This window comes from Eschscholzia californica, unplaced genomic scaffold, assembly GCF_041429995.1.
Source record: "Eschscholzia californica isolate CP2 unplaced genomic scaffold, dmEscCali1.0.p SCAF_2, whole genome shotgun sequence".
Taxonomy (NCBI): Eukaryota; Viridiplantae; Streptophyta; class Magnoliopsida; order Ranunculales; family Papaveraceae; genus Eschscholzia; species Eschscholzia californica.
Genome location: NW_028238309.1, coordinates 57,124,866 through 57,139,612, shown reverse-complemented (window position 1 = coordinate 57,139,612; position 14,747 = coordinate 57,124,866). Strand labels below are relative to the sequence as shown.

Below are 14,747 nucleotides of genomic sequence, written 5' to 3'. Positions count from 1 at the left end.
AGAGTTGAGACCCAATATTTGAATTTCGGTCGGCGACCTTTTAGTGTTGGAGTTGCTCCAATAATTCAATTAGAACCTGAAATCTTAGGTAAATTTTAGATTTTTAATTTACATTCATTCACGGCATATTAAATTATGGTCCATAATGGGATATTTCTCATAATATAAAGTCCAACAGAAGTTTCTTATCAGACAAGATCTAGAAAAATCTATATAACAAAAAAGGAAAGAAAAATGATAAATAGGATAACATCCTTTTTTAATGAAGAACTAGAGTATAGCCCGTGCCCGTAGGGCACGAACTTTCTGTAATTGTAATTACACTGAGTTTTGAGATATAATTGTAATATACATGATAATTGTAATTACTTTGAGTTTTGAGATATAATTGGATTGTTTGAAGGAAGAGAAGATGGAGAAAAAGAATTGAGTGAATTATTAGTTTTAAGATATGAAAGAGAAAACAGTTAGAGAATTTATAAGAAGTGGGTTTTTATTTTGATGTTTAAACATAATATCTCTTCAAGACTTTTTAAAAGAAAGGTCAAGATTTACAAAGATAATTCAACGATCTAGATTTATAACTCTAAGTTATGACATGGCAAAAAACCTTAACTAATTTGTTATATGAATGTTGTCTAGAAGTCCTTCTCCAAATTTAAAATATAGTCTTTCTTAGAAATAAAATAATTTATTTTTAAGAAAAAAATAGAGTTAATTCCTATTTGGCCTCCTACTTTGTGACCAGCTTCCTTCATGGCCCCCTATTTTCTGTAAGTTCAAATATGACCCTCTTTTTTGATATATATGGCCTCACTATCCTTTCTATGAATTTTTTTTTAAATAAATTTAAAAATAAAACATGAATTGCACCTCACTTCCATCTCCACCACACATCTCTCTCCACGTCACCGCTCTCTCTCTCTCTCCAACTCACCACTCTCTTCTCCGATGAAGGTCGCCAGGCGGAAAATTTTCCGGCTGGCGACCTTCAATTTTTTTTCTCTCATCTCTCTCTCCTAGTCACCTATCTCTTCTCCAACGAAGGTCGTCGGCCGGAAAATTTCCGGCCGGCGACCTTCAAACATTAAGAAAACAAAAACAAAATCACTCATCTCTCTCTCTAAACACTCCGAAGAAGGGGGTTCATTCCCCCTAATTATCTCATCAACAAATTAAGCTTTTACTGATTCAATCATCAAATATAAAGAAATGGGTAATTAGTTTTCTTTCTTCAGATCTTTTGATTTTGTGCGATTTAATTTCATTTGAGAGTTTGTTTGATTATACAGAGCAAAACATAAAATCGTAGTAGTCAATCACCTATTTTAGGATTTAGGGGTACAGATTGGTGTAACGATGAAGGTTATTGACTCTTGTTTTCTCTCTCTCATGAGGAGGATCTAGAAAGGTAATCACCATCACCCATTATTGATTTTCTCTTCCTAAATCTTTCATTGTTTTTTTTTTGGTGGCCAATACGCGGACAACCGTTTTTCTTATATGGACAACTATCTTATGTGGACAACGCAAAAAAATTAAATTTTTATATGGACATCAGTTTTTAAGGGGACAACTCTCTATTATTTTCACTCAAGTCCTCTTGGAATCAGATGTATTATTTGATGACCTCCCTCTTTTTCCATAATCCCTAAGTTAGTTTAGTTTTCTTCTATTACTTGTTCTTCATCATCACCCAAATTTGTAGAGAGAGAAATTCCTTGGAGAAGCATTGGTGGTTATGACATCAAACAAAGGCAAGGGAGTTGTTGTAGAATCTTCCCAAAGACAAAGGTTAGAACCCTAAAACTCTAAAACCAACCATGAAGAAGAAGATGGTACTGATGGCAGAGAAAATCAGAGAAGATGTGGAAGACGAAGATGGATCTGTTGGTTCCGACTCTGAAAACGATGGTGAAGAGGAAGATGAATCTGGTACTTCGGGTTGTGCAAAAATATGGCATAACAGAACATCACTTGCGACGAAAATCTGGCAAGTTTTCTGATTATGCCAGATTTTCGTCGCAACTTAGCTTCTGTTATGCAATATTTTCGTCGGTTTTCTGCGAAAATATGGCATAACCGAAGCTAAGTTGCTACGAAAATCTGGAAAATTGTCCGATTTTGCCAGATTTTCGTCGCAAGTTATGTTCTGTTTTAGCTCATCAATGTCATTAATGCCTATTATAGAAACGTCCGGAAAAACTTCTTCAGGTGTAGATTGAGGGATTTTGCCTTCTTCATCCATCTAGGGTTTGATAAAAGAAAATGGTAGAAACTACAGTTTACTTTTAGTAGAAGTGAAGAAAGAAGAATAAGACTAAGAAGAGATTTTGTCTTCTTCATCCATCTAGGATTTGATAAAAAAATATGGTATAAACTACAGTTTACTTTTAGTAGAAGTGAAGAAAGAAGAATAAGACTAAGAAGAAGGAAGAAGATGAAGAAGAAAACAGTTTAGGTTTTCAATGTTTAACTATTATTTTTGTTAGTAGTCCATATGTTACTAATTATTAGTATTTAAGACTTTATGGAGTTGTCCCCTTATTAAATCAAAGTCAACTAAGTCAAGCATAGTTGACTCGCATCGGACCCGAAAATAGTTGTCCATATAAGAAAAACGGTTGTCCGCGTATTGGCCACCTTTTTTTTCTCTCTTTCATGTTTTGTCATTATGATTTCTATTCAATATAACCCCCTTAGGGTTTCATGCAGATCTAAGTTCTATTTAATAAAACCCTAGACAGAACTTTGCCGGAATTACACAGTTCTGGTGGCTAACCTAACTATCAGATTATTGCATGTCTGAAAGAATCAAATATTTGAATGCTAAATGGTATCTGATCTATTACTTTCATTGGTTTGTTATTTTTGAAAGAAAAGAATAATGAGATCTAATCTTTCTGATATATTTTTTGTTAAAGATGAAATCTTACTCTCTATATGTGTGAATAGGTCTGTTCAACAGACTTGATCTCCGACAAAGGGAAACCCATTCGCCGGAGTGTTTAGAGAGAGAGATGAGTGTTTTGTTTTTTGTTTTTTTTTTACGTCTGAAGGTCGTCGGTCGGAAAATTCGGAGAAGAGAGTGGTGAGTTGGAGAGAGAGAGAGAGAGGTAAGTTGGAAAGAGAGGTGAGATGGAGAGAGAGAGAGAGAGAGGTGACGTGGAGATGGAAATGAGGTGGAATTCATATTTTATTTTTAAAAAATATCTAGAGAGAGAGAAGGTTTGTTCTCATGAACAATCGAGCTTGTCTGATTACTCCTATAGTCCAATTCGAGGTATAAGTGATCCTTAAATGAAGAAAGGGGGGAAACGCTAAATCAATCAAATGAAGTAAAAAAAAAAACTAGAATCTACTTACAGTTGAGATTGAGTACTTCACAATCAATACAAAAAGCAAACTAAAACAATCATTTCCTGAATAGAAAAAATTAAGTTTACCTTTAGGATTCCATTTAGGTGTTTCCAGTAGAGTGGAGAGGTTTTTCTTCGATGAAACCGCAGTCTTAGATTCAAAAGTCTTGCAAATCTCCTGCATAATTAATCAAACTTTAGTACTTTGCAAATAGATAATTTTTTTTATGCTACAACTTACCTAAAAAAATACGAACTAAAAATCTAAAACTTGAAGGATAAAAGATACCGAACATAAAACTTAAGAAATGCTGAAAAATCGTACGGTTGGAATTTAAAAAATCTTTTGGGTTCAATATTTTCGACTAATTATATTTTTCTTAAGAGTTATTTTGTAAAGGCCGCGGCTTTGGGGAATAAAGAAAATTCTCCGAGGAATAAAGACTTTTCTTAAAACTAGTCAAATAAGATTGACTTTTTATGTTTCTTTTTATTGCTAAGGGGCTTCTAATTTTAGAAGATGCTATAAAAAAGGCTCCTCCATCTCATCACCTCTCTCTACCACTTCATCTTCTCGACACCTCATCATCTTCTCCGGCGAAAGTCGCCGACCGGCCAATTTTCCGACCGGCGACCTTCAAATATAATTTTTATTTTCTCTCTCGCTAGAACAGATCTAGAGAGAGAGAAGGTCTGTTCTCGACAGATTATAATAGATAATTAATCAAACCGCTGTCTTAGGTTTTTTTATGCTACAACTTACCTAAAAAAATACGAACTAAAAATCTAAAACTTGAAGGATAAAAGATACCGAACATAAAACTTAAGAAATGCTGAAAAATCGTACTGTTGGAATTTAAAAAATCTTTTGGGTTCAATATTTTCGACAGATTATATTTTTCTTAAGAGTTATTTTGTAAAGGCCGCGGCTTTGGGGAATAAAGAAAATTCTCCGAGGAATAAAGACTTTTCTTAAAACTAGTCAAATAAGATTGACTTTTTATGTTTCTTTTTATTGCTAAGGGGCTTCTAATTTTAGAAGATGCTATAAAAAGGCTCCTCCATCTCATCACCTCTCTCTACCACTTCATCTTCTCGACACCTCATCATCTTCTCCGGCGAAAGTCGCCGACCGGCCAATTTTCCGGCCGGCGACCTTCAAATATAATTTTTATTTTCTCTCTCGCTAGAACAGATCTAGAGAGAGAAGGTCTGTTCTCATGAACAATCGAGCTTGTCTGATTACTCCTATAGTCCAATTCGAGGTATAAGTGATCCTTAAATGAAGAAAGGGGGGAAACGCTAAATCAATCAAATGAAGTAAAAAAAAAACTAGAATCTACTTACAGTTGAGATTGAGTACTTCACAATCAATACAAAGAGCAAACTAAAACAATCATTTCCTGAATAGAAAAAATTAAGTTTACCTTTAGGATTCCATTTAGGTGTTTCCAGTAGAGTGGAGAGGTTTTTCTTCGATGAAACCGTTGTCTTAGATTCAAAAGTCTTGCAAATCTCCTGCATAATTAATCAAACTTTAGTACTTTGCAAATAGATAATTGATGAATAAACTATTAAAAACTAATTGAGCCTAGGTCAAAACTTACATTCGTGATACTGTTGGGACTATCACTAATGGATCTACGAGGCGATTTCCACTTAGTTGGAGAAATTTCCTTCATCTGATTAGAGATTGGATCTTTTTGCATTGTTGTGGATCTCAATTGCCTATTTTTGGGCGTAATAGTCTCTTTAGATTTCTTAATGGGAGTCTTCTCCTTATCAAACCCTAATAATTCAGACGAACCATTTCCAATTATGCTAGGCATTTTAGAATTTGGGGTTTTGGAGTTCCTGCAAGTTCAGTAATTAAATCGACGGTGTATAGACGGATCAACCTATAAACGAATTGAATCATCAAAATAAACCTTAACAGACATCTGAAAAGAAAACCCTAGATCTAGAAAGTGATATTAAAGATTGAAGATAAACCCTAGTAGACATATTACTACTAGATAAGAACACTTTTATCTGTACCTGATTCAAAGACGAAAGATCAAGCTTGTCCCTTTTTCTATTTCTTCAAATGGACTACTGAAAATTTAGAGAGAGAGGAGAGAGAAAAATTTTAAAAAAAGTTTTTTTTTATGTTTGAAGGTGTCGAGAAGATGAAGTGGAAGAGAGAACAGATGAGATGGAGGAGAACTTTTAAAAAAATGTATTCTGTATTCCCCATAAAAATTTATTCCCCGGAGAAGTTTCAAAAAAATTTGGATTCCCTGAAGAATTTATTCCCCGGAGAATTTCTTTATTCCCCAAAGCCGCGTCCTTTTGTAAAAGGGGCAAAGATAAGTACCGACTGATTAGTTTGGGTCACGATTTTGAATTTTTTTGAGTTTGGGACATGATTTAACTTTGACTAACTTTGTCGTCCAAAAAGTAACAGTAGTAAATTATTTTGTTTGTCTTAGACGTAAAATGCCTTGTCTCCTTTCTTTTGTTCCAGTTCATGATCTAAACGAGTCGCACATACATCCTAGTACATGTTCCTCGACGCTGAGGACATCCCCGAAGAGCGGGGGATTTTGTGACATTTCTGATTGGCTGTCTTGTGTTTCTAATAAGTTGGGCGATGATCAGTAGCTGGTCCGGGAGGATGATCAGCCACACTGGGACTGAGACACGGCCCAGACTCCTACGGGAGGCAGCAGTGGGGAATTTTCCGCAATGGGCGAAAGCCTGACGGAGCTATGCCGCGTGGAGGTGACAGTTTCTTATTCCCAATCTGTAAAATAATATTTTGATCAAATCACACATCGCAGTATACTAGGCCTTCTAATTCTTTAAGAGGTTTATCTAAAAGATTCGCGATATAACTAGGAAGACGTTTCAAATACCACACATGAGTTACTTATTTTTGAAGTTTTAATGCCCCAAATACTGATTTCTTACAATTAGACTTCCCTATGTATAAACCTACATAGGTTAACCAACTCAAAATTTTCAAACAAAATTATTTTTTGATTAAACAAACCTTAAGTATCAAAAGAGGAATCAACACACAAAATTATAAATCAACACAAATTATTGATTAAACGTTAATTCGTAATATCCAAACATCTAGAATTAATCAATCAAAACAAGAAATGAGACACAACAAAATCATGTTATCTCAAGAATTGAAAATTGAAAATCAGAACTCCTAAATTTGATTTTATAAGAACAGAAAAACAAAGAAACTATAGGGATACATATTATCCAGAAAAGAAACTCCAACAAAACCCCTTGTATTATAGTTTTAGTACTGAAATAATGGCAGAAGATGATGAAACTCCTCTCCTCCTCTTTCTGTTTAGGCGGAAAATAGTTCGACTGTTTGTTTAATAATGGGGGAATTACTGAAACCCCCACCTTTTCCATATGCACATTACTGAAACCCCCACCTTTCAATTATAATTACAAAAACCCCCACCTTTTTTGAATTTTCCGTCAGATTGAACGGCACCACGCCGTTAGTAATGTGCATTGATCAAAATGGCCATTGTTTAAACAAGCCCCCACCTTTCTGAAATAAAAAAACTGGGCGCCTTCGAACAAAAAAGGCGGGCGCAAATAACCCACCTATCTTCTCCATCCCACCCAGCAAAAAACGAGTTTCAAAGGTGGGAGTTCCAGGGTTTAGGATTAGGGAAATGATAAAGTTACAAAAGATTTTGACAAAAAAAGGTTCCCAGCTGATGTGGCGGGTGTGGTTTCAAACTTTGACCAAATCTAGGCCGTTGAGAGATGAAAATCACAACCGCCACATCAGCTGGGAACTTTTTTTTGTCAAAATCTTTTGTGATTCTAGCATCTCTCTTAGGATTAGGAGATCACCGAGCAACTATCCTCTTCAATCACCGACTATCACCGACGGAAACTCTCCCTTCAATCACCGACGCCAATCGACGGTAACTCTCCTCTTCAACTATCACCTTGGTAAGTTCATTCCTGAGAATTGTTTTGCTTATCTTCCCAAATAAACTGAAACCCTAAGTCTTCCCAAATAAATTGAAACCCTAAGTCCAATAGTTAGAATATGAATTGGTTTCAATTCAGAATAACGACGTGAAACCCTAGTTTAATCAATGAACATTTGGTATTAATTCATATATGAGGATGTGAAACCCTAGTTATGTACTTAAGTAGTTCAATTTTCAGACTTGTCAAGCTTGAATGTGAAACCCTAGTTAATTACTTAAGTAGTTCAATTTTGAAACCCAAGATGCATTAAAATGCATGTTCACAAAGTATACTACCAGTGACAATGCAGATACTAATACAATAATGAATCGTGCTAGTTGTGAATATAGGACTACAACACATACTTCGTTCAGACTCCAATGATCGTTCGAGCTTTAAGTATTTCCATGATTACATTAGTTTTAAATTTAATAAGAAAGGCATCTATTGAAAAGGAAAATAGTCAAACTATTAATTAACGTTAATGGAGTAAAGTTCATTGATGAAGTAGTACCTTTGCTGCTCGAGTACTCCATTCTCCTAATATAGCTCTGAGTCTCTCATTTTCTTCAACATATTGTTACACATTTTAACATAAAGATTAGTAACTTAATTGATGTAGTACCCAAACTGGTTAACATAAAGATCAGTATCTTCTTTCAGGAAATCAGGATAGTATGTATATAGGGTCATAAAGTCAGACATAAAATGGATATGCACATAATTAATTACCATAGCTTAGATGTGATGAATAGATCCTTCCTGATTATTACTACCTGATTATTACTACCAACACATTTAGATATACTAATATTATCAAGGGACGAGAGATGGATGTTTCATACTTATGAGCTATGCAGATTTTGTCTTTTGGATTTTCTCTCTTTTCAGAATACTGATTTTTTCTTTCATATGTTGATTGGATTTTCTCTCTTTTCAGAATACTGATTTTTTCTGTTAGCTTCTTCACATGGATCCACTAATGTACGAATGATATGTTAATTCATTGAATGCCATGAAGTTGTTGAATCTTGAGACTGGTAGTTCTTACCAATTATCTCTATTAAGCTGTTTGACTTCCATTTATCTGCTATGGTGTTCTTTTATTATCTCGTAGAGGGTCTATTAGCAGAACATGTTAATGAATAGGATTTTGGAAGAATGAGTTATATGTGCTAGTTACATGTTATTGTTTATTTTAAATGACGTTGATAGTACGGTACTATCTCTGACAAAGTTCACTTGTCCAGGAACATATTGTCTACCGTCAACTTAGATTGCAAGTTGGATTAAATTTTGGGAGCAAAAACCGAGCAGAGGTAAGACTTCTTGTGCTTGATCAAGTTAGGGTTACTCGAAGTATGAATCTAGTTGGCTAACCCACTGTCTTTATCAAGCTCTTAATCTTGGAATCAAGTAAATACTTTCTCTCTCTTTGAATATCCGGCTTCCATGTGATTAGTGATGGCATATAACCTAGCAAAAAAGTTTTCAGGACTAGGGTTTAGTTGGGTACCCATTTTTATTAATTAGAATTGGATTATGTGTTGGTAAATCATAGATTTTCACTGAAATTTGTTAAAGTTCTGAATTTGATATGCAATGCTTCAACAGTTGATATACAATAATTATTTCAGATCATGAACTCATAGTTTGGACGTACTTTACATCTGGTACGAATGGATCCAAAACTAGCCTGAGTTGGACATTGTTTCGAGTCGCACAAAAACCAAAAATTTTGAAATATGACTCGAGCTAATCCGGACCTAGCTCGTGTTAGATTTCGAAACTCAAATTTTATTTTGGCCTAGTCGAGTTTGGAGTTAGATTTCAGTTTTGAAGTACAACAAAAACTACGAAGTCGTGGGGCTCTGTATATGTAATCTGAAGAGATGTTATTATTATGTTTACAGGTAGCACCATACAAGAGGGTTAGAAGAGTGGCATTTGTTTCTGCAATCCCCAAAAATCCATCAGGAAAGATACTAAGGAAGGATCTCATTAAACTTGCAACTTCTAAGCTCTAAACAAACTTCGTCTTATAAAGATCTGAGGATGTTAAATCTTATCAGCTTTTGGCAGTTCAATCTAAGGTTTCTTTGTATTGGAATATTTAAGTTATAATGTAAATGAAGATGTTGAATAATGTTTGCGGTAATATAATGCTATAAAATATATATGATTTTATATGTATAGCTCTAGCTAAATGTAACTACTTTTCGTTGCTACTCCATAATCAGCTTTGTATATCTCCCTGCTTTTGTCATCCCGAGTCCAATCGTTACATTTTTTTTGTGTCAGACAACCGGGTAGACCAAAGACATAAAATGAAAAGGTGGGGGTTTCAGTAAGAGGCAAAGTCTGTTTAGAAAAGGTGGGGGTTTCAGTAAGTGTATTAGAAAAGGTGGGGGTTTTAGTAAGTTTATTATGAAAAGGTGGGGGTTTTAGTAAGAGGGGTAACAAAGTAATATTTAAAATTATAAAGTTAAATCTAACAGAATTTTCAAAAAGGTGGGGGGTTTTTGTAATTATAAATGAAAGGTGGGGGTTTCAGTAATCTGCATTATAAAAAGGTGGGGGTTTCAGTAATTGCCCCTTTAATAATTCTTTTTAGGTTTTGATTAACCCAAAGGGATTTTAAAGAGAAATGCCAAGAATTAATGTAATTAATTATATCATTAAGATGATAGTTAGTAAAATTTGATATAATGATGATAGTTAGTAAAATTCAAACGGTCAATGTTAGACTATGCCCCAAGCTATAAAGTCGTGTCCCAAACTCATCATCTGGTACTTATCTTTGCCCCTTTACAAAATAACTCTTTTCTTAATGAAACGGTAGATATAAACCTAGTGGCCAGTGCTTAGGAAGTACGCCAAAGAAAGATTACAAACTTGTCGAATGAGGAGACTTCACTTATGGGAAAGTATAGCCTTCCCATAAATCATCATATATCAATTTTCTCACGAACGAAAGTGTAGAATTTTGTTTGGGGGGTTGAATCATTCCGTCCATAAACTAAGTTCAGAAATGTACGTAACAATCTCATTCAAAATTCTGCAACCTAGTTTCATTGCCTATAAATATCAGTTAAGTCATCAAAATTAAAGACAAATAAAAATATAACATGGGTATTTCATGCCTGCTTTTCTCTTGAATGTATCAAAATTGACAGGTTGCTCATTCAAACCTCTAAATCATCTATGGAGTTTGTGTTAAATTTCTGGGCATTTTCCTTTTTAATGTACAAAATCAAGGAATTTGAGAGAAAACTACCATCTACTTTGTTGTGATGTCTTGTTTTCGTTACGCGCATAGATGAAAAAGATAGTTCCACTGTCGGAATAGAAACAAAAAGAGTTACCATAAGCCCAGCTAGTTTAATTTTCTTGTCTTCACTAAGGCACAAATCAGAGATCGTTGTCAAAATATTGAAGTCAAGACATTGAACTACATTGGATATGTTCTTACGTTGTAGTTCTTCTCATGATCTACAAAATCTCATGGATAAAACTTATCTACCATATCACAGTCATCAATCCTAAAAAAATTGGAAACTTCACGAGAAACTAATGTGGAGCTACGAACTAGTAGTTCTACTGAGTTTTCAATAAGTCGACTATTTAACTCTTGCAACTGACAATCTATTGTATTCAGTCTCATCAGGTTGTCGCTGTAATTAGCTTGGTAAAGTGGAAAGCTGGTATTAACCATCCTCATTGCTGTTAGAGACAGCAGGTCTGAGATCCTCCTCTATCTATGGTCTCTCCGTACTTCTGTTTATATTTCTCCTGATCAATAAATGACACCAAATACTTCATTCATTTTGTTTTCTTGTTGTTTGATTGTTGTTACAGTCTAGCAGGACCAGAGTTTGTAGTTTGCTATATATCTCAGCCCGACTTGCTAAAGAATGTATATATCAAGGATCTCTGGGTGGAAGACTAAACCTCTTACCACTCAAACCAAGATTGTTGGCCGCTTCGTATAGGTTCCTGATTAGGTAGGATAAAATTGAGAATTTCAGATTGATATATAAATTTACAGTTGTCATTGTTTCTCTCATATTCCAAGGGTTGGGCTCTCTATCTACCACCCACACCCATCTCCATCTGCTGCTGCCATCCAATTAGTCATTATGCTTCTCTAGGTTTTGAACATCTATTGCTATCCATTCACATTCAGATTATAAGCCAATTGAAACAACATGAGATACTCTAATGCCAAACTCCTTTTACCAGCCATAAATTGATTGAAAGAATGAATTTCAAACAATTATGAATTGTACAAATTTGTTCCCTCTCTCTCAGAGCATCTCCAAACGTGAAACCTCTATATTGGCATAATCTCAATATTTTTACTCCTTAAATAGAGTTTCACTCCAAACGCAAAACATTATTCAAGTCTCTATATCGACATCTTTGTTATTTTATTAGTTTTAAATTTATAACTTATTATTTTTATTACTTATAAATTTGATAAATTAAATATAATTAATATAGATTATATATAAAAATATTATATTAAAAAATATATATAATATTAGAGATATTACAATGCGTACATTATAATGAATAACATGATCGTAGAGGATGAACATGAAAAGGATTTTGACCCTATTTATGAAACACTTAGCTCGGATGAAGATATCCAAGAAGAAGACACTGAAAGTTTTCCACAATTCCTATCTCGACATAAAAAAAATCAAAGATAAAGAGGGTCATTACGCGTTAAAAAATGCTTTGGTTGAGCATTTATAGGCAAGACGGGGTGATACTTCGTCTTAGAAAAATGATTAGATTCTACGAGACGATATGATCTTATTTATAATCTAATTTTGTATTTTGTTACGTATTTTATGTTTATTAATAAAATTTTAATTATGACCATTTATAATTATATAATTAATTGAATAGTATTATTAGTTTACTAGAATACAAAAGTAATACGACAAAAGTATCAATTTATAAAACATATTAAGGACTCAAGTATAAATTTTATGGAAACCAAGGACCAAAAATCTATTATGTCTCATCACCTCTATAATCTAAAGAAGTGAATAGTGAGCCTTCACATGTGAAAGCTCACTATTTATCATTCTCTGCATTATAAAGAAGTAGAGGAACCTTTGGAGCTTCAAAATTTCTATATACGAAGAAATAAACACGTTTGGAGATACTCTCACAAGTTTAACAACATAACCCCAACTCTATAAAAACAAAGAATAAAAGAAATCAGCCAACATTGAAAATTATATTATAGGATTGAACCACAATTTCTTTACTATATGAAGATATTCAAGGGCACATTTTCTCATTTAAACATTGGAAAATACCCTAAAAATATTAACTTTGAACAACAATGTCAAATTAAAAATTACCTACTTGGAACTACTTATAATGTTTCCTCTTCTTCTTCATTCTGCTTTGATTCTCATCTCCATCAATCAACTCCCCATTTTCTAATTGTACTTTTCTTATCTTCTTCTTCTTTCCATCACTTCCTTTTCCCTCTTCAATGCTCTGGTCTGGATCCACTGTTTCAAGACGATTACTTTTTTGGGATTTTCTAACCCTAAGATCACCATGAAACTGAACTAAATCGTTTAAAGACTCTGAAGTTCGTCTCAGATAAGCAGAAATGGCGTTTGAAGCTCCGTTTTCATAGGAAATAAAACTGTTTAAAACTGATCCAGCTTTAGAGAGAGATATTCTCTTGGAGGAGATGACAGATCCAGAAATCGTCTTCATGTTTAATATTAGGGTTTTAGTATGTGTAATGGGTGAAATCTCAAATATTGTTGGTTTTAGGGTTTAGTGAGAGGAAGAGCGAAGGCTATAAGGCATATATACCAATTTGGGCTCACCAGTTCCGTTGATTATACAATACCGGCCCATAAACAGCCCCAATTTTTTGGTTTTGTTCTATTTTGGGATATTTGCAACTTTACTACTCCCTCCGTCAAAAAATGAAAGTCTATTCTCCAAATTCACCCAATTTATTTTCGTTTTGTGTGTTCCCATATTGTCTTTATTAAAAAAGAGTGCTACTATTTATTGTAATTCGATCTCGTGAATTTTATTGGACAAAGTAGTGCATGCATTATCTTTCCCAATAAATGCACTTGATATTGATAGAAATAAGGAGAGGTATATTTGCCAAAACATGGGATATTATAGGTTATATATGGTATGAGACTTTCATTTTGAGACAACTCAAAAACGAATAATGAACTTTCGTTTTGAGACGGAGGGAGTATATTAGGACTACACTTCTAAAATGATTACCGTTTACGTGTTAATTCCCACTGGGTTTTTCCTGTCAATTGCCCATTAGACGAGGGACATGAGAATCACACATTTCTTTTGGGACGAAACTACCCTTGTGTTAACCTGACCGTTAGAAAGCAAAAGTAATACCTTATTAAAGTTGAACACCATGAACAACAGGTAAAGGAGTGAACCAGTAGAAGAAAGTCACAGGTCCAGTGGCACCAAGAATCAAGGAACAAAAATGATGAAATTCCGACAACCATGATTTGAGGAATTGTGAGATGAGTTTGAAATTCAGAAACAACAACAACAACAAAAATTGGTTTCATGAGTTGAACAGGCGTTGGAAATCCAAAGAGAAAGTCAGTGACGATATTGCGAAAAACAGTTACATAAAACCCGTGGATAATAGAATCCAAATTTTTTTGGTTTTAGGGTTTACTGAAAGGGAGAGGGAAGGCAATAAGGCATATATACCAATTTGGACTCACCAGTTCTGTTGATTATACAATACCGGCCCACAAACACCCCTAATTATTTGGTTTTGTTCCATTTTGGGATATTTGCAATTTTATTACATTAGGACTACACTTCTAAAATGATTATCGTTTACGCGTTAATTCTCACTGGTTTTTTCCTGTCAATTGCTCATTAGACGAGGGGCATGAGAATCACACATTCCTTTTGGGACGAAACTACCCACGTGTTAACTAACCGTCATAAAGCAAAAGTAATACCTTATTAAAGTTAAACATCATGAACAACAGGTAAAGGAATGAACCAGTAGAAAAAAGACACAAGTCCAGTGGCACCTAGAATTAAGGAACAAAAATGTTGAAATTCCGACAACCATGATTTGAAGAGTTGTGAGATGACTTTGAAACTCAGAAACAACAACAACAACAAAAATTGGTTTGATAGGTTGAACAGGCGTTCAAAATCCAAAGAGAAAGCCAGTGATGATACATAAAACCCGTGGATGATGAAATCCCAAATTTTGTTGGTTTAGGGTTTACTGAGAGGGAGAGGGAAGGCAATAAGGCATATATATCAATTGGGCTCACCATTTCCGCTGATTATACAATATCGGCCCATAACACAACCAATTTTTTG

The 14,747-nt window shown here is 34.3% G+C and overlaps 1 protein-coding gene and 1 long non-coding RNA gene across 2 annotated transcripts; one reads left to right on the top strand and one right to left on the bottom strand.

The window, feature by feature from the left end:
- The first annotated feature begins 7,217 nt into the window (after window positions 1–7,217).
- LOC147559402 (uncharacterized) lies at window positions 7,218–9,550 on the top strand. Its single transcript, XR_015233618.1, has 3 exons — window positions 7,218–7,337; window positions 8,612–8,680; window positions 9,275–9,550. It is a non-coding gene; the product is annotated as an uncharacterized LOC147559402 (long non-coding RNA).
- A 3,156-nt stretch (window positions 9,551–12,706) lies between these two features.
- On the bottom strand, window positions 12,707–13,112 carry LOC147559401 (uncharacterized). The gene has a single exon (XM_086661307.1). It carries the CDS (start codon window positions 13,110–13,112, stop codon window positions 12,753–12,755), a length of 360 nt encoding a protein of 119 aa, XP_086517433.1. The 3' UTR covers window positions 12,707–12,752.
- Window positions 13,113–14,747: the final 1,635 nt, after the last annotated feature.